The 21,326-nt window shown below is 35.3% G+C and overlaps 2 protein-coding genes across 6 annotated transcripts; both read right to left on the bottom strand.

The window, feature by feature from the left end:
• Positions 1 to 22: 22 nt before the first annotated feature.
• Positions 23 to 15,568, bottom strand: MS3_00001734 (uncharacterized protein; the record flags this gene model as incomplete). 5 transcript variants are annotated; one of them, XM_051209217.1, is made up of 6 exons in its annotated part: positions 14,976 to 15,568; positions 11,526 to 12,014; positions 9,759 to 10,009; positions 2,652 to 2,922; positions 1,024 to 1,365; positions 23 to 221 (listed from the first exon to the last, which is right to left on the bottom strand). In XM_051209217.1, the coding sequence occupies exons 1-5, from the start codon at positions 15,000 to 15,002 to the stop codon at positions 1,075 to 1,077; spliced, it is 1,329 nt and encodes a 442-aa protein (XP_051074650.1). In that variant the 5' UTR covers positions 15,003 to 15,568. The 5 variants fall into 5 exon arrangements, with proteins under 5 accessions (XP_051074650.1, XP_051074649.1, XP_051074648.1 ...); XM_051209213.1 differs by having other exon boundaries at positions 11,526 to 15,568; XM_051209216.1 differs by lacking the exons at positions 23 to 221; positions 1,024 to 1,365 and adding an exon at positions 8,929 to 8,965 and having other exon boundaries at positions 2,329 to 2,922; positions 15,293 to 15,568.
• A 2,739-nt stretch (positions 15,569 to 18,307) lies between these two features.
• MS3_00010176 (uncharacterized protein) lies at positions 18,308 to 19,636 on the bottom strand. The gene is made up of 2 exons (XM_051218535.1): positions 19,467 to 19,636; positions 18,308 to 18,690 (listed from the first exon to the last, which is right to left on the bottom strand). The coding sequence occupies exons 1-2, from the start codon at positions 19,591 to 19,593 to the stop codon at positions 18,536 to 18,538; spliced, it is 282 nt and encodes a 93-aa protein (XP_051074645.1). The 5' UTR covers positions 19,594 to 19,636; the 3' UTR covers positions 18,308 to 18,535.
• Between the last annotated feature and the right edge of the window lie 1,690 nt (positions 19,637 to 21,326).

The following is a 21,326-nucleotide window of genomic DNA, read 5'->3' as shown; positions in this document are numbered from 1 at the left end:
AATGAACAAGTATAATCCATTTCATTTTCAACATAGTATTTACAATATAATGGGTACATACAATCAAAAGAAAATCCACATATGAAATGAAATTAAAAAAAGCTACTGGTGCAAGTAGTTATATCACAGTCAAGATATTTAAGATGGAAATATATAGACGCAGAAAAAAAATACGACTGTTCCATCATAAATGCACAAACCTTGAATCCATTTTCAGATATCTATTGTATGGAAACGAAAAATATAGGAGTATTAGACAAGTAACGTAGGTTTCGAAGTATAAGTTTTTTATCACTGTTTAGAAGAAAACTAGAAAGTACAGACATTTATCTGTTTTGTACCAGGAAAGTGGCAGTTTAATCTTTTTCGCACCACAAATATTACGTTAAATTTCATATAAGTAAAACTGCATAAAAATGCGTGGTTCATTCGATAATCAAGAAACTCTACGAACCAGCTTTTTTTTATAAAAATATGTGGTGGAATCAATCACTGTTGAGCGCACTATTTATGACTCAGGCATCCACTGATAACGTGTTTGAAACTAGCATTGACGATTTTAGGATAATTGGAGCAAAGGTTTGAGAAAACTGATATTTTGTGACCGATGAATTTTTTCATTAATTAGTTTTTTCAAAATAACTTAAATTTACTTCCTGATTCTCTCCAATTCGCCTAGGTTTACATCTAGATAAAAATCTAAGATAGACTCCGGAAACGCGCTTAATGCTTGGTTAGGAGTGAGATCTTGTCAGACTCACATATCACAGCCCATCTGTTTGAGTCCTTCCGCACCCAAGGTTTCATTGAACTCCAATCCTCAACTGTGTATCTCATATTGTTCAATTACGGAGTACAAATTCGGTTACAGCTATGCAAACTCAACCACGAAAGTAAACTAGAGAAAATAGAATTCCTTGGGTAATAAGGACGATTAATTCTGAAGACTTAACACAGTTAAGCGAAAAAAGACAACTATCCGGATATAAATTAGTCATACAAGTAGACCAAAATATTACTTACTCAAAGTACATATAATACTGACATGAATATTTCCGAATTTATTATGATACATTATAATATATTTGATTCTGCGACTGATTTTGGACAAGCGAAGAGTTTCCCAGCTAGTTTTTGTCTTCCTTTGATTTCTTCATTGACACGTTTAGCCTCGATAATGTTTAGTTCATTTTCGACTGTGTTCTTCATTTCCGGACGACAAATGGCTAGCTTACGTAGATCCTCAGCAGCTAGATCAAAGTCCCAAGTTTCTATATACGCCTTAGACCTGCGATAAAGTGCTTTTACATTTGTAGGATCTCGTGATAAGGCTTCAGTAGTATTTTTTATTACAGCATAATAGTCCTAGGAATTATCATGGAGAGGGAATATAGCATAACGAAAATATCAACAGGGATCGACAGCACAATTTCAAACATTAGTTAGTCGCTTGTTTGAATTGCGGACACGCCACAAATATAAAGCAAGACTACCTAAAGTCTTCAATTAAGATACTGTTTAGAACGATATTTGATGAGCATTTGGCCATAAGACCAATCTCATTCAAGATGCCATCAAAATTATGAGAATGATAAACCTAATTCATAATTCGTTCATTTCAAGAGGGATTCTGTTGATGTAACCTGTGATAATAAGATGTGGCTTACAACGTAGCTGGTTCGTCAACTTTTAAAAATCGATTTTCGGACGTATCTATAATGTCCTTAAGATCTCGAATTTTTTTAAATAATGAGATGATACGAAGAAAATGATTATTGGATAGGGACACAAACACGGTAGGACCTGATCTAAATATTATAGTTTTATATTTCTACCATTATTTCGGTCTCACAATTTGTTAATCTAACCTAATCTTACTTTCAAACTGATCCCATCGGTTCTTAGTAAAGTGAAAAATCTCATTCAGACATTTAGTAAAATGACTAGATAAAAGTGAATAAATATTTGTTTTCAAATAATTTTTCACCATAGCTTAATCTATACTAGCTGATTATAAAGACGGCTAATCTTCTCGATGCAATGAACACTGCTGGAATGAATCAGCAGAACGGAGACTTCCTTCATTTTAGTCAAACTTAACATTGAGGCAAATAATACTAATTGTACATTAGATATTGAATGTTTTGCAAGCAGTTACTTTATCTGGAGCAAGTCATGCTTTGTCGGTACAATTTAAATTTATCACTTAGAGGTGTGAGCAGAACAGTCAAAATAGATGAAACCGTTGTATAGAAGCGAAGGTATAGCAAGGGGAACGAATGTCAAAATAGAATGAATAGGTAGCATATTTGGGAAGACCATGTTCTTTCATGTTAAGCAATTAGAATATAGTTTTTGTGAGAGTTATCTATCACAAAAGGTAATAAAATTATACAGCATCAAAAATTCTAACACGAAATAATTATCAGTCAATCAATTTGCGAATCATAATGTTTTAACCATAGCTTCCAACCTTAAGAACAGAAACCCAGCATTTTAATTTAAAAAAACCTATCATCTAATCCATTCGAAATCTAGTCAAAAACATGATTTCTAGCAACAAGGTTGTAAGTTGGGATAAAATTGTTACAATTAAAAAAGAGTATTGAAAATTCAAACACTTAAAATGGTCATATGAATAAGCTATTTACTTTTTCTTTAAATTGACATTGTGCAAGATTAACGAATAGCGGTATTTGTAACTTGTCCAATACAATCCACTCAGGTTCTCCTGGTTTTTCTCGTAAAACTAATTGTTCTAAAATGCCTAACGCTTCACTATAACATGCAGCAGCCTTATTATATTCCCCACGATTATACAACTGATTACCTTCTTCACGTAAAACTGGTACAGTTTCCAATTTCTCTTCAGGCGTCATTATCCATGTTTCTTTACGACTACCAGTGCCTGGAATTTCAACTCTAGAATAGCATATAAAAATATATATTACTCATTAAATTACAGTTGGAATTTGATTATGTAGGTTTTCAGGTTAGTCAAAAATATAAATGTGATATACAGCAATTCTCCCAGTATTACAATGCAGATAGGAATCACAACACGTAAGAGTATAAAATTCCACAGGTTGCAAGTATTCAGTCATTAATCTTGATGATTAAACCGTCTAGCGAGCAGCGTTGATGGAACAGAAAACTAAATCACCTGATATATCAGTTGTTAAATTTAATAACTTTCATCGACTGAAATGACTGGGACGTACATCAACATCACAGCTAGCACTTGCGTCAGTGTAGTATACCAACTGATATAGAAAAAGCTTTTAAATAAGCTAAATTTCGTCAAACGACGATGTAGCACTAGCGTATGGAGTCAGTAACCATCGGTTTGAACTATGTAAGTTAAGTTCCATGAGATAAATATTGCCGAAGAAATTATATTGTCTGCAAATACATAATTAATAATGAGAATAATATCGGAATACCGGAAGCCTATTTGAAGGAACTACTACTACGTTGCACTTGCAATGTACAGTTTACATTCAATGACGGTCCATTACTAGCAGATTGCTTCATGACCAGTCTAGTAAACAACCGAATTAAAACGATTATCAAAAACTTTCACTTGTATAAAAGGTACATAGATGATATCTTTATCATTTGTGACAACAAATACGATTTGAGTCATCCTCTAAAGACACTTAATAACTGTCACCCAGCAATAAATTTCACACTTGAAGTTTAAAACAAGCTAAATATTTACTTTCTTGATGTGGAAATGACAAGAAAGCAAGACAGAATTCTAAGATCTATCCACAGGGAACCCATGTGGAGTGGCTAACTATTAAGTTTCCACAGCTCGCTCCCCATTAGTCGGAAAAGGAACCTCATAATATCACTCGCTACGCGAATACAAAGGACTTGTAGTCTCGAGGTCATCGATGATGAACTGAGGCTCTTGAAGGAAATACTTATCAAAAACAGGTATCCTTCGATACTTATTGACAAGAACATAAAACATAGACGGCCTAAAACACAAACAACCTCAGTCGAAAAGAAAACACTATACATGAACATCGATTTTAAGGGTGATAGAGCTACAAACGTCCTAAAGAGGAGAATTTCTGAGTCTTCAAAAAGAGCGTTCTTTGCAGCAACGTTGCGAATAGTATTCTCCAGCCTATAATTGTTCATCAGTAATGTTAAGGATAAATGATCTAATCGGACCAACTCTATGTGTAATTACCAATTTGCCCGCTCGTGTGGAGCCAGGTGTATAGGTCGTTCGATGCGTACTTTATCCAAAAGAATTCAAGAACATTACCCAGTGTGACTAAAAAGAGGCGGAAACGGATAAATAAAAGTTCAGTAATCGAATACTTTATGAACACATGTCACTCAATCAAGACGGCTTCTCAGTTCAAAGTCATTTACAAGGTAAGTAGAAGTCTGCCAAAGGTAGTTATATTGCATCTTCTGAACATTGCCGAAGCAATAGCTATACATTTGGAAAAGTCAGAATCGTGTGTCCAAAAGAGATTGGTACAACCTCTTCTTCTACCATGGTCCTAATGTTTCGTGATTTTTTCCATCATATTATTTCTCCTTTACAGCCATCTATTCCCCCCTCCATCTTCTCCTTAAACCCTCTACCCCTAACTGGTTTACTTCTGTTTCTATGATCCTCCTGATTACATTTCATTTCAATTTTATCTTACCATGCTGAGCCATCCTTTCCTAATCATAATTTCCCCATCTATATAATGAATATTTAAGCCCTTAACAATCAAACTAATATTAGTTTCCTTGATTAAAAAAAATTTCAATACCTTTTTTATTCTACCTCACTGTTATTATGTCTAACAGAAGTTTATTGTTATTATTGTAATTATTATCATCCTGAAAAAAAAGTATATATATATATATATATATATATATATATATATATATATATATACAGCTTTGAAAATAAATTCGCCAAAAGGAGAACTCTTCGCTGAACCAATCTTATTTAATTTTGTATAAACCAAGAGGCCTAAGTTTACATTAATTTAATTTTAGGAATTAGTAGAAAAGTGAAGAAAATGATTCAGATTTAACTACCTCACAGCTAAGTGTTGTCTTTTTTGAGCATATAAGCTTGCTTTTTGTCAGTACTTGGACAAGTAAAAGGAACGACACTTATTATGAAGCTTTTATAGTCTATTTCACATATAAGAAACTAACTAAGGAAATACTTTATTGAATATGATAATCGAAAAATCTATGACCTCAAGTCAGATAGCTACAACGTAGGACCAGGCACATATATGCATCGGTTCAAGTTGCCATACCTCATTAACACAACAAGATGGACACTGGATTCATAAAAGTAGTTAATTCAGAGGTGGTAATATATAAGAGAAAGATTGCATATAGAGATATAGTACAGGAAGAAAGAATTAGTTCGTAGAAAGAAAGGTATGAAGCGACTTTAATCTCTTGGTTTAAGGGAAGACAGAGAGTGTATACACTGACGCCATTGTGGTCGATTCTGAGCCATGTCACCAAGAGTCTACAACCATTGGTTACGATAGTCACGCGGACCATAACCAAGTAGTCTGCATCTACCAACATGGCTCAGACTAGAAGTCAGGGACTTCAAGCACTGATGCCACATTTTGGTTTGGCCGCCCCTTACTTTTTTCCAACCATCCCCAACACTAGTCAGCATTGCGTGTCGTGGTAATCGGTGTTCGGGCATACGTAACACGTGGCCCAACCATCTCAGTCGATGAAGATTCACAACCTCATCAACTGATTTACCATCATTCCCCAATACCCTGCGTCTAACCTCACTATTACTTACCCGGTGATCCCAGCAGATGCCAGCAATATTTCTAAGGCATCTGTGGTCAAATACTAGTAGCTTACGAGCATCTTCTACTCTTAATGGCCACGTTTCGCTGCCGTAAATTAAAACAGAACGGACTGCCGCGCAGTATACTCGTCTTTTTATTGATAGACGGATATCTCGCCTTCGCCATAGGTGACGTAAGTTGGCGAAAGCCAAACGAGCTTTTCGAATCCGTGCTAAGATTTCGTCAGACACCAACCATTAGGGTTGATCTGACTTCTAAGCTAAGTGAAGTCGTCGACGTGTTCGACTACTTCACTCCCTATCCTTAGTTTAGGTGTTGACGCAGACCAGTCCTGAAGCAACGATTCGCATTTAGAGAGGGAGAGAAGCGCATTCTAAACATTCTGGCATTGTTGCTCAGTGCTACTAGAAGACTCTGCATTTTGTCAGCGTCTTCACCAAACAGGACTATGTCATCTGCGTATTCTAAATCGATGAGTGGACCTCCTGGATGGAGATCAATACCCGAGAACTCAGTCGACGAGAAGGTTATTTCCATCAGTAGATCTATGATGAAGTTAAACAAAAATGGGGAAAGTGGACAGCCTTGACGGACACCACTTGAGGTTGCAAAAGCAGATGACAGTTCGCCATAAGCTCTGACTCGACTGGTAGTGTTCGAGTAGAGAGCCTTCACAAGGTTTATGTACTTCTGGGGTACGCCTTTCAATGACAGACACTGCAACAGAATCTCGCGTCTACGGAGTCAAATGCTGCTTTTAAGTCAAGAAAGACCACCATTGTCGGACGCCGGTAAGTATGCCTATGTTCTAGAACCTGACGAATGGTGAATATGTGGTCGATGCAGCCACGACCAGGTCTGAAGCCAGCTTGATTCTCTCGTGTTTGCAGTTCACGAGTCTTAGTTAAGCGTCTGATAAGTATCGAGGCTAGTATTTTAGATACTATATTAGTTAAACTAATCCCTCTATGGTTGTCACAGGATGATTTTAACCCTCTCTTATATATTGGGACGATAAGTGATTGTGACCAGTCAGATGGAATAACGTCTAACTCCCAGATCTTAGCTAAAATATTAGTCAGCCTAATCGCTAAAATTGGACCACCATCCTTAAAGACCTCTGGAGCCAGTCCATCTGGACCAGCTGCCCTTCCTCGTTTCAGATTAACTATAGCCTTTTGAACTTCAGCAAGAGTTGGGGGACCTACTTCAATGTTCCATTCACACTGTCTGGGAATGGAGGGTAGTTGTAGAGTAGCTGAAGGCCAGTTGAACTGTTCTCTGAAATGTTCCGCCCATCGTTCTAAACGTCTGGACTGGGAGCAGATGAGAGTATCGTCTTTTTCCGATATAATCTCACTTACACTTGACTTATTAATTCCAGTTTCCTTTATTAGTCTGTAAAGCTGTCTTGTGTTCCCTATAGCCGCCGCCTTTTCCATCTCTTTTGCTTTCGTTACCCACCACTGCTTACGGTCGTTTCTCAAACTTTTTCTTAACCTAGATCTGATTTGTTTACGCTCTTCATCATGTTCAGAACCTGATGGGACGAGTTTACGAGAATCCATCAATGTGATAGACCTTGAGGAAATGAATGGGTTCTTTGTAACCCTGTGGTTTAAATCACTGATAGATGTCACTGCTGTTTGTATAGCTTTCCAAGCAACATCTAGGTCAGCCTCGTTTTCAGGACTACCTAAGTGTGACCTCAGTTATTCCTGGAACCTACTTTTGGTTTTCTCATTATTTAATTCAATTCCTTTCTGAAGAAGTTCAGATAGCTTTCTGTAAAATTCATCTTTCACTTCATCTGAGCTGTAGTCAGTGGGAGCGTAGGCAGAAACGATAAAAAGGCAACGACGTGTGTCCCTATCCTTCCGAGTTCTTATGGAGCCATTTAGCCGAACATCACATAAACGACTGTTAACGGGGATCCACTCTAACAGTGCTTGTTTCGCCCTCATGCTTAATGATATTCCTACTCCTGCCAGTCCACGAGAGCTGGCCGTCGGGTCACCAGATACATGGAGGATGTATCTCGTTGGCTATCCGTTTTGCCGAGGTGAGGTCAAGTGGATGAACACACTGGGATCCTGTATGCGTGTTTCAGAGACACAGCATACATCAATGGTACGAGATTCTAGGGTTCTAGCCAAGGAAGCTATGACCTCAAGTAGTTTTCTTTGTATCCAGAGTGGAACGAAGGGGAAATATAACAGAAAATAGTTAACGTTCATAACTTTTGTTGATGGGAGAAAGAAATAATGAGCAATTGAACTCTCAAATATTTTAGATTTGGTCTCACAAGTTAGGTTTGTGTGATATTACGATTACAGTTGAGTGTCTATGCTTTATTCTCAGGTCGTAAATATAATAAGAAGAATTTCAATGTGTGTGAAAAGAGCATTAAGGTCACGAGATTTCATTATTGAGTACATTCCCAACAATTCGATTCAAGTTGCACAATTCAGCATAAAAGAAAAATGATATTTAGATATAGCAAATGCCAATCTAAGTACCAGGCTTTAAATTTTTGTTGAATAAGATAAATAACTTATTAGTGTCTTAAGCTGATATATGAACAGGTGAATTTCTAATAAAATTATTGATCGAAACCTTTCTTTAATGAACTCTAAAGGATATTAGTATTACTTATAAATGTCAGGAGGCAATGACAACAATATTATACTGGGCCGAGCTCCAGTTGTTGGTTGAATTCATTTTGTGATATAAAACAAATTGGACGCAATATTAGTTGAAACTGTTAACCATTTAAGTCATAAAATCATATTTACCACGCCACACTATTAAAGTTTTTTAATTCCATGGTTCTGTAGAATTCGACCAGCATCAATGAATAGTAATAGGATACTGGTTTCGAATTGAATAACTCAGAGATGACATCTGTGACTGTAGTACTGAGTGACATGAGTACGGACCAGTGCTGCAGCACTTGCCTTTTTGAAGTCGCAGATAAGTGTCAGCCAGGGCGAAATCCGGGGACGGGATTTTATATCTATTGCTAGTAGTTACATCATATTAATTAAATATAACTTATTTTCCTAAGTATCATATTACAGATTATTTTATCAAATTTGAATCTTCTTACTTTAACATTACAGCCACGTACAGTGCATGGGTGTGGTCTAAAACATGAAAAAATAATTAGCATTGAAAATTCACGACCAGTAGGACGCCCTTATTGATTTAATAGGAAATTTCTTCGATTCTCCCACCTATAAAACATACTAACGACGTTGAATTAAATACCATCCAGAAACTCGGTTGAAGAGCGTATGAGAATTAAGTTGATATATATAACATTCATTTGTTACCAAACCAAAAAAATATTAAAAACATAATAATACATTGATAATTGTTGTAGGAATATATTAATAAAGCTTTCTGATTAGGTATTACATTAGGTTTTGCTTTTATTTGTGACTGGTCATTGATTTCAGAATGATTAATCAAAATAACCATAAAGTCGAATTATTTTACGGTAACCTAAGCACTGGATATTGCTTTATTTTACATGAATCCTGAGTAGGAATATGCACTAGGAAGCTTTATTTTACTTTTGCATGAAAGTGCAAACATTTTGATGAGAATAAAAAAAAACCTATTATTATTGTGTTAAAGACACCGCAACTAGATTATTTTGATGATTATAAACTATAGATCTGTGGTTTTAGCGCTCAACTTTCAGTTATAAAATCGAGTTAGAACCCAGCTCATACTAACTCGGTATTGACAGGTTTTTATAAAGCAAACACTATGTATATGACTGGTAGGTGAAACGACAGTATTCACGATACATATCATCAAACTGTTCATATTGTATGAAATTTATCATTATAATTTAGATTAATTAAACGTATCAAAATAATTTTCTTCTCCAAACACCAAGAAATAACAAAACCAAATGGATAAACTTACTTAACTAAATCAAAAATAAATTCAAGTGCTTCAGGTTTCATCATCAACTCGTCCAGATCTGGGTAGCCCAAACCACCTTGTTCTTGTAAGCTCATCAATCCACAACAGTGTTTTGCAGAATGATCTTTTTTATTTAACATGTAATCACGCAGTTTTTTATTTACAGCTGGAAATGAAGCCAACCTTTCAGGTGGTACAATAAATGATGAAACTTCACCAGGCAACATAGTTCCTAAACATTGTTCCCAAAACTAAAAAGGGACATTGAAATATAGAGAAGTGCACCTCTTGAGTAATCTTAAGAGCTGAAGTGAGTCAAGGTTACAAAAATATAGTTGAAGTCAGTTCATAACAACTTTGCGATAGATCTATCAGTGGAATGATAGGGAATTAAGTTATCAATCCACCTCCTTTCAAAATTCGCTACCTCACACATCAACTCGTAATATGGAGAGCAAAAACTAAGGTTGATAGCCAGGTGTCATAGTTCTGTTGGAAAATGGGTCATTCAGTAAAATTTTATCTACCGATGGCTTACTTCTTAAATGACATTTAATAACGTTCAATTTGATGTCTAGTATTCTTTGCACGAGGACGCTCTTTTACTACAAGTGGAACGTATTTGTCAGTAATTGTGCTAGCCTTGTATATCAATTTATTTAGGGTTTGCATCAATAACTCAGTCTCATGAGAAGCGATCAGTCGGGCAAATCCTGTAACTAAGCATTATCTATCGAATTGGATTCTCCCCAACACCTTGAGAGTTTATCACGGTCGTCACTCATCAAATTATAGAACTCCGCTCAATAACAGTATGGAGTTCTAAGGATAGTATGAACATTCTGAGGATTGAAAGATCTCCTCAAACTCACTTATGTATAGTACATGACGCACGAATTTCCGGATGCTACAGATCTTTAAGTTAAGGAGTAGTTTAACAAGATTTCCCAAACCTAAGTAGATAAAGTGAGATATGAGCCAAGGATCAACAAATTTGAAGTAGAAAATTATCTTTATTAGATTGAAAACCAGGAAGATAAACGTTTATTTAATTGCCTTGATAGTGATAGTAAATAAAGCAAGAATAAATTTGTATCGTATTGTAGCCTCTTTTCTGCTCCAAACAGGTTAATATTACAACGAATTTCCTCGTAAGCAATAACCATATAATTATACTTTAAATGCATTGGAAAGGAAACTGTAACCTACAGAAAACATGTAAATGAGTGAAACAAGTACAGAAAACAAAGATTACGGATTGCAGTCAAAAAGGGGGAGGTAAATAAAAAAAACACTAACTTGGTGAGAATATATAACAAAAGGAAAAGTTAACTGTAAATTATTGATTTTAGCGACCTTATAAAATAATAAGAAAATGTGGAAATATGAGTGGAAAATGAAAATAATAGACGAAGCAATTGAACCTATAATTGGTTAAGAGGATAACTAAGTTTTATTTATGTTTATATAATCAGATTATCTATGACTAACTATAACAGATTCTGAAAAACCCAGTAAAACGGGTAGTTATTGCTAGCTTATTATGAAGGATTAAAAGATACCTATCAGATATGCTTAACAGTCAGTTATATGCAGCTACAATTCTACTTTGGACTAAACATGAAAATATATCTCATTTAAGTTGGAAAAGACTTGTAATGTTTCGTTTTCATATGACGAATATAAATGAACATTCTTGATGAACTGACTTGAAAAAAACAAGACTATTCTTCGTCATTACCAATAACTAAATCGTGCTCTTCTTACCTCCAGTTGGAATTCTTTTCCCGAGTACACCTCCATCGTTTTTCCATACCTACGGGTATCATCAATCACGGTACGGTCTTCATCCAGTTTACGAATTTGATAATGAAAAATAAACTTGGTTTCTTTAGGGTAAGCTAGTCCACCTCCAGGAGCCTGACAATCAGGTGAAACTTTCTCAACACTTCCATGAATGATTCGTTTCTCAATGTTTTTAAAAGTGCTTTCAATATTTGCTGTTTTGTGGCATGGAGCTTTATCACCCAACTTCCAGTTTTGAATTACGGTTGAAAGATTTCGTAGAACGTCGGGTTTACAAGCAGTTTTGCAGCAATCATTATTGTTTTGTTTGTGACTGCAATGGTGATGTGACTTTTTGGATGTTTTCTTTTTCTTAGATGCATCGCTTTTAGGTTTGGAATTTCTGATGTTATTGGTAGCTTGATTGTCACAAACTGCGCTCGATTCCAAACTCAGGCACTCCATACTGGTCTAAACGACAAAAAGAAGAGCTACCAAATACTGACTGGGCATTACAGATATTATTACTATATTACTTCAAAAGGATTGAAGTTATTACAAGACAATGGAAAATAAAATATATTGAGATGGTGGGGAAGATTTATAGCTCAGGTGGATGGTTTTGATGGAGTTTTGTTCTCTGATCCATCTGAAAGCTCCACGACAAAACCATCCAGCTCAAAGAACAAAACTCCGTCAAAAACTGAAATATATGTAGAGAGACTGAACCCATTATTTGATGGCTGATAACCAAGTACCTGGTAGAATGATGGAATACATTTGGTACGGCCATATTAGTATTTATCTAAAATAAGCGTGATTTAATAATCATCAGACGTGATGGTTTGTCTATCACAAAATGCTCATCAAGTCATATTGACTGGAACTTTTTCCTTTAAGCCCTACAATACCAGGTAGGTCGGTTAGGAAACAGTAAGACTAAAAGCGACAACTTGCGGTCCAAGGACGAAGTTGCACTGCTGATTGTACAAAGATATCACAGCACTGTGTTCCCCTCAGACAGCCAGCATCTGCAGCGATGCAGCTTTGTCACATGGGGGAGAGTGAGTTGGGAAAGATCAGCCCTAAAAATGCCACACCCCACCTTACCCCACGGATTTCCGTCTCCGGTGGTAAGGTCTTTTGAAACACGGAGCCAACACATTATAAACCTCACAGAAAAACCGTGCATGACTGGCCTAAAACAGTTGTCCACTGAGTTCACGCTCCTAGGCCAGCACTACTACCAACCCAATCTCTTCCTCAGTTTTCTCAAGTAGAAATATCCTTCCATGGTGTGGGCAATCGGGAAGTGACAACCGCCATTAGAGATCTTTTCGATCAAAGCTCTTCGTCACTTCTCACTTCTTTCTATCACCATTGTCAACTCTTCTATGACTTTATCTTCATAAGTCACAAACGCTGTTTGAGTCTCTCAAGACCGCGACCTAAACAAAATGTCAGGACTTTATTTCAAACAGACTAACAATCTTCCTTAGCTAGGATTCTAGAAGTTAGTGCCATTGATATATACTGTGTCTCCAAAATACGCATACAGAATTCAAGAGTGGTCATTCACCTAACCTCATTAGTAAATAAGAGGAACCACACTGTTTGCCCTCTGTGCATCTGAGGACTTGACTGTGGCTTCTCTTGGGTTTCCCGGTGTATGTACAGTACTAAGTTATAAAGCAGAATAAGGCCTTCTAAACTGAATTTCCTAAAACAGCGACTTGTGCGTTGCCAGACTATATGGGGAAGTAAGAACAAGAAAAGATAAGGAAACACGCCTTTGGCTCTTCATCATCTATTCTTATGCTTTCACTGAAGTTCGGACGAAATAGAGAATGTTTTACATAAAGCTTTTCGATCCCCTGCAAATACCGAACGCCTAGACTTAATTGTGGCAGGAGGCTTTAACACTCAAGTACATAGTTAAAACCAGTGAAAAATACTTGGGTGGGACTTAAAGTGTTCCACCTCAACAAGCAGATACTTAAGACATGTATTGGGTATGCCCTTCCGCTGATTACCTCGACAGGAAATTATGGATTGTAGGAAAAGGCTGCGAGAGAACAAAGGGCCGCCAAACCAAAAAATGATACCAGTCCGTAAAGACACTGACTGTTGGACTGAGCTATACAAGCAAATGTAAGCTACCCAGTTGGAATACGCGCGATTTTCGTAATCCATGGATCAAGACTATAGGTGACATGGCTCAGAACTGTTCACAATCGCGCAGCAGTATCCGATTTGTCTTTCCTAAGATCTGTATTTTTCAAACTACCAAACAAAAAGTTTTTATTCCACTACTCTATATTTTATTCTAGAATCGCACCTTCGATGCCTAATGTCTTGTACCACTACTAACGATGTTACTAACTGTACTACTCTAGAATTTATTTTGAGTTTCATTTTGCTGAGTTAATGAGATGTAGCAACTTAAACCTGTGTAATTTTTCAGCTTCCACGTTGAGCATGACTGAATCATCATTTTATCTTACACAGTAGTTTTGTATTTACAGCATCTGATAAGACTATTTTGAAGCAAGCCCATAATCTTATAAACTGGCTTGCACTTGTATTTAAAAATTCTGGTACAATATAAATTTTTCGAATCTTTTCAACACTAAAGATTAATCAACAAGGACAACTTAGTTAGAAGTATTCAAAAAATAGAATGAACTCAAGTGATGATATCCTATATAAGTTACTTTCTTCAGAACAAATTATACTTATTTTGTTATACTAGTTAGTATCAGAATCTAGAGCGACCACGAATTATAGCTTGTCTTACACCACAAATGCTTGACGGTAGGGTTATAAGTAAACGGGGTGAAAAATAGTGAAAATTCTCCTTTAACTGATAAACATTCTGAAACCATAATTCGAGAACCGATGTGTGTGAAAAGGTTTTGATTAACACTGCGCGCATCTTCAGCAGAGAGACAAATGAAGGACAATATAAGTACATAAATAGATACATGGTAATAAATTGTTAAGCGACTATAATATAGAAAACATCAAAGTTTATGAGCAACTTCGACCGGAAAGGAGAGTGGGTGAGTTGGAGAAGCAGTTTGATAATACAGTATTTTGGAAGTATTACAAAATCTAAAGCTCTTATTTAGAAGAGCAAATGATACACTCATGTACTAAAGCGTCATTTATCCCAAATAATACTTATTTCTTATGCTTTTGAACGTCGAAAAAGAGAACAATCAGAAAAACATTATTTCAGATTGTAGAATATGCAGATATTAGCCTGTAATCCTCTTGATGTCTTGAGTTTAGTGAGGGAGCATAACAGGGCGAAATTTATTCACCTATATAGCTAATTAGCATTTCGACATCATAAATGATATCAATCGACGATGAGAACCTTAATGACAAATTCTAACCACAACGTCCAACCGTGAATTCAAATCTTACTTCCTCGCACCAATTTTGAACAACCATTTAGCCTAAGCAAGTTGGCTCACTCGCCTTTTCTATTATCAGTCATTCCGATCCAATTTGCTCATTCCTATTTGCTTTCTTCACATCGTTACCCCGATTGTCTGTTCAAATCAATAAGTTGATGGAATATAAATATTTATGGTCCATTCTTGCATTTTTCCACGTTCAATAAGGCGGACTGAGTCCATAATTATATAAGAGTAAAGGCGATACATATATTTCGATGACGATCAGCATACAAGCAAATGGGAGTCAGATAGAGGGTCACTAAATTCCCAAAATCAACTAACCATCGCCGAAATTTCCCTTCATAAACAATAATCTTATTTTGTTGCCTTCAGAAAAATCAAACTTTTTTGGTCGCTGATTAGTAAACATCGATGAGTGATGGAGCGGTATTTCATGTATACATTCATAGCCTCCGAAGCCACTTAATCACAGAATTCTGCAAAATGACCCCTCCCATGAATTCTTAAGTATCATTTTGAGTAATAAGAGGACCCAACTATCCAATCAAGTTAACCTTCCAAGCCCCGACCTTGATTCATTTATGCCGCCAAATCAGCAAACACACAAGTTTCAATAAACAATATCCTGTTGAACTAATATGTACCGTCTGAATTCTTCGTGCCCGCTATATGCTGTTTCAGTTCGAATTCAGGTCTTTAATCTGTTAAAAAGAATGTCTACAATAAATGGTATTGAACCATGTACACTTTGCTTTTCTATATGTTATTTTTAATTTTTCAAATCTGATAGCTCAGTAGTTAATTCCGAAGTTCACCGGTTTCTATTCCACAAACTGGTTCGTTTGTGAAATCCAAATTTCTCGTTATCTTTCTGAGGCCATAATTATTTTACTACGGAACGCTTCAGAACAATCAGGAGAAATATGATTTCAAGTCTAATCGGCCAGCAATTCCTGTGTGCTGTAATTGGGAGTTTGTATTACGTTTACAGTTTCTTCACATTTTGTTTCAGATCTGGTTTTTTTCTTGACAACAAAACGTTCAGTATTAAGCTTGGGGGTTTAAAACGTTGAACAAAAAATGAACGTGGAGTTGAAAATACTTTAGATATATTTCATAATTTCCTGAAGCTGGCAATCAAATAAACTACGGTGAGGTTTGCAGAAATTTTTTCAGGATTCCATTAAACTTTAGACAAACGAATGCTCACGGTTGTTTTTGCTTATATAAAGAAAGTATTAAGAATTTTCTGTTCAACAATAATCATAGTAATCATGTCAATGGATACATATCTACGGTATTCACCTGTGGTAGTACATGATATAGTTTATTTGTCCTAACATTCAACTTGTGCTAGTCGGATAATTTTAGTGTAGATTTTATGAACGTACGATTTTGAAGTTTTGACCTTGAAGTCCCATAATTCAGGGTGGCTTAAACAGGAAAGTGAAATTTATTTTGAGTGTTGAATAATCCATATATTAAAGGATGAAGTATTGTGGAAGGCAACAAAGTAAGTCTGTAGTGACTTACTTGTATCGCGAGAACACGACTGGTTTAATGAAAACAATTATTATTATAACCAGCTATACCAGTGCTTGTTTTAATGTGCTTTTGTTTACATGTGCATCCACCATTCTTACACTTTGATTGTGACCTCGCGCGAATTCGGTTACGCTCTGTAACCAAGCTTGTATCCTGGCACGATATCGGTATTCTTTCGATACCACGAGATCGCCAGCAAATATATCTCGACTTGGTCCATTAACTGCCTTTTGATATTTGGCTTCCGGGGGATTTTATGGATTTATTTGGCACGTATTTCTCGGTAGCGGTGTTCATAGCCAATCTCGACTCGACACCACGCTACAAGTCTACGGATCTCGTATGTTTTGCTGATTTAATTGCATTATACATGGGTTACGCACGTGAATTTTTCGCCTCAGAACTTTCCACTTAACGAATACATTCTTTCATTCATGACGTTCATAACAAAATATCACACAATTATTTGGTCTAAAGATTTATTACAGGTGTAGAATGGATGTTATATTAACGCTGGTAAGTAACACAAGACAAGTGTTGATAACTGTTCAAGAGACTATTAGAGATGTCACTTCATATAACAGTTGACAGGGAACCTGAACAAGACACAATTAGGAGTTGAGTAGACAGAAAGTATTTCCGTGTACATATGTATATGAAAATCTCTTATCCATCCACCCGAATAGCGAAGTTTCTATGTTTACTTCTGCAAGCAATCCTTCTGTCTCCTAATAAATTACGTCCATATTTTTTATCCGTTTTTGATTATTAAGATATAATAACTTTTACGGATTCTGAAATTAACAAACTTCTTAGGTTTGTGGAGTCCTTTGACAGCTACTTCATCTCTGCTTTACTAAACAATTTGTTTGAGCGATTACCATACCAAATAATAGTCATTCGATTGTTGCTAAATTAACTGATTTCTGTAATTTATAACTGAAACTGGAACACTTTCCTTTTTTAGGAGGGTTCACAGTTAATAACCGGTAATTTTATGCGAAATCCTTGCTTTTTTTATATGATTCTCATTTTCTAATTTATCGCTCATGTTTAAAGCAATCTGAATTTACATATTTCTTTCCTTAGTGCAGAATTATATTTACAGGCTCACAGGAATATTTTTCGTATTTTGACGATTGGGTTTTTATGAGTGTTGTTTTGATTGGTTTTTTCTTTCTTGAAGAAATGATTGTTTACGTATACTAGTTTTGTTTGTATTAACACATCTTCTAATAGCACCTCTTGTTTAATTGTTTTTCGAAAATTTGTTTTATCAATTACCGAAAAGACTGACACAACCCTTTCCTGTATTACCGCATCTAACGTGGTAGATAAGCCTTTATGTATAGAGAATATTTTTGTCTGGTTACTTTAATGACATCACTAATCTGATTTCTCCGTTCTTGATGTCATTTCTTACAGTAAATGTTTGATACTACCATCCACTATTTTCTTATAACATTGGTTAGTAATTAGCAATCAGGGTTTAAGACTTATCTTTTTACGGTGAAGTTCCTTTGATCGATATAAACTGATTTCCCAGTATCAGTATTCTCTACTCTAGTAGTTATTACATCAAGCGTCTGTAAATAATGTTAATCATTTTCAGAATGCCTTGGGTTTCGCGTTATTTCTGTTGTGGTACGCACTAAAGGTAATTTCAATACAACTGGAGGTCATCAACCATTTCCACATTATACTAAATATATGACCTAATTTTAGTAGTTATCCACTGGAAACACTGTTTCGTTTAAGAAATATTGAGAATCTATAATACAACTCTGTTGCTTGAAATAGCCTTTTAAACTATATTTATAAGATATTTATTAATTTAAATATAAAGCACAAAATTCTACTTGAAAGAGATGACGTGATCTCATAGTTGTGTGAAGTCTATGTATGACAAGTATGCAGGGAATGTGCAAGGAAAAAAATATTATCGGTAAAATATGACAGAAATTAACCAGATCGTCTGTTCTATTGACATCAGTTTCATAATATATGTATGAACCAAGTTTACTGCAAGAATGATTTCAATTGTTCTTGAACTTGCTTTTTGATAACTTCGTCATCACATAAAGCTAGTTTTGATTGTACACAAATAATATACTGCATTTTACATTCTGCATCTTCTTTGCATTCCTTTAGTTTATCTTGGATATCTTTTGTTTCTTGGGTAAGAATGACATTGAAAACCAAGTAAAAATAATGTAAATAAGTTGCAAAAAACTAAAACTAAACATTATCTCTACCGAGTCTGACATTTAGTTTATCAGTTACTGATCATATAGTTAGATTGTACACATGAGTAGTGCAAGCTAGGTGTACCGAATCACGTCTTTATCTTGAAGTGATCAGTTTTTCTATACATATAAAACGTAAGTCCACTAGTTATGGAGATATTTACAAAATGATAAGTATATATATACCTCATTTTTGGTTTGTATGACAGTTTCTACATATTTGCGTTTTTATAACCAGTCTAGGGAAATCTTCTACAATAAACCGATTTACATTTCTAGTTACCTACGGGTTCATACAGATAAATAGCTGTGTGGAAAGTAAATAACCAAACGAAAAAATAATTGTAGATTGTATTAACAACAACTTGCCATAAGTAATAATTTATCAAGGTAAATCTTTAGTATATCCAATTATTCTTCATTCTTCATAACTCAACAAGGGGAAATAAATGGTAACCAAGGGATACTCCCTGAAAGGTTACACTGCACAGAACAACAAATTGACAAAGACTTCGAACTGGTCAAAATAACTTTATCTTTACGATAGCTTTCTTGGTTTAAATTCGTAGATTACGCGCTTAAACTTAATTCTAAGGTTCAAAGTGTACAATTAGTATTTTTAGTATACTCAGTTAATAAGATCTTGAAAAAACAAAGGTAGAGAATATACCTTGTTGAATGAATTATTTTATAAACGAACTTACGATCTCGGAATTTTTCCATCATACAGTTGGGAAGATCAATCAACATTTGTACACATTTATCAAATTCTGTTGCCACAGTAAGAGAATGATATAAAATCATTGGTAAAATTAGAATAAATCTTAACATTCTTCCTTGAATCGCAACCCGAAAGGTCGAAATAGATAAAAACAAAAAGTTTATCCTTCACTACTTTTTAAATGAAAGCTATAACCAATCAGAAATACATCGTTTAAATAGACAAATCACAGAATAGTTGAGGTCAAATCATAAAATGGCTAAAACTTTAACAGCCTCATCAAAGAAAATGATGATTACTTACACCCTAAAAGTCGTCTTATAATCGAAATACTAATCATTTGAGAATTGATAGTAAATGATAGGTCCCATTAATCCTTGTGCCATCAATAATACTAGTAAAAATGCAGGATCTCACTGATATTAATACACGTTTATTGTTTTCAGTTGTAAGGAGTTAGTAGATAGTCAGTGATTTGGTAAAAGCTCCAGCTAACTGGATAGAAATATGAAGTCTGTAACATATGAAGCGTAAGTAGATAAACTACAATCCTACACAAAAAGCTATCTATATATATGCTTTAATTATCACTCCAGATAAGAGTTTCGTCTTTCTTTTGTCTTGGATTTTCTCAGTTATTTTGCTTTGAATTTACCTGGTTGAAGTGTATCGATAATTTGTTTCGATTTGATAATTCCGCGTTTCGAACATAATGAACCGTGAATAAAACGAATTCATTCGTATTAAAAAAAATGCTTCTATTCCAGTCTAGAGGAAACTAATGAATTGTAACTGACGTAATTTTGGCAGTATAAGTTGTTTTAGAGACCCAGTTGTTATATGGTAGATTAAAAGAAATAGGTTACCCTTATGTTATTTTGAACCCTGGGTTGGACATCAACCTCATTGTTGGGGTGATTCAGAAAACTTCTCGCAAAAGACAAGAAAGGCTCAAGAAACGCTAAGAAGCATTTTATCCAACCAGCGTTCACTTCAAGTTTAGCCAGAAACATCAAGAAATTGAAAAGTCAAATGTAGAGCTTCCGATTAGCTGATTACAATATTACTACTATGTTGAGTAGCATCCCAGAAATTTCGGGAGACCCAAGGATACCTAAAATAATATAAAAACCCTATATTTTCTGTACTAAAACGAACCTTTGGAGTAAAAAGTGCTTCTTGCATATTTTTCGCCTTTTCTATCGTGTTCAGGTAGTTGTGTAGTTCTAGCTTGGGGGTTACGAGAATAGCTTAGGAACCGAATATAGCGTTGAATTAGTAAGACTTATCACCTATGGTCTAGGCACATTCGTCTGATGAGTCGCAAGTAAGATGGAACGCCAGTCCTGTATTTCATATTTAGCCTCCATCCAACTCTGCCTAAACTACATGTGTCATAATTGGAATATCAAGGCAATCAGCACAGAATACAAGTATGCCAAGAGATAGATAAATTAGAGTACAAAACATTAATTGGAAAATTTAAAACACTAATAGAAATGTAATGTGTTCACAACTGATTGATCACTGAATAGTGACTAATGTTATGTATGTCAAGTCCTTCTCTAGTGCTGATCAATTCCTAACAGTCAAACTCCAATGTGTCAACTCACCTGAGTGAATTGATATTGCGTGGTTACTATTTTATCAGTAGAAGTACAACGGTCATTAAAAATTCACTCTGTACTCTACTATCACAAAGATGGTATAAACCACAACAACTAACAGATTTAACCATGAAGATCGAACAACAATATCAATCGATAGTTTCTACCGTTCGCAAACAGGCTTATCAGTTATATAGTCTGGTTAATTCAACTTTGGCATTCAAACTGCTCAAATT

Source organism: Schistosoma haematobium, chromosome 1, assembly GCF_000699445.3.
Source record: "Schistosoma haematobium chromosome 1, whole genome shotgun sequence".
Lineage (NCBI taxonomy): Eukaryota > Metazoa > Platyhelminthes > Trematoda > Strigeidida > Schistosomatidae > Schistosoma > Schistosoma haematobium.
The sequence above is the reverse complement of the archived record's forward strand: the minus strand, read 5'-3'. Positions and strand labels throughout refer to the sequence as shown.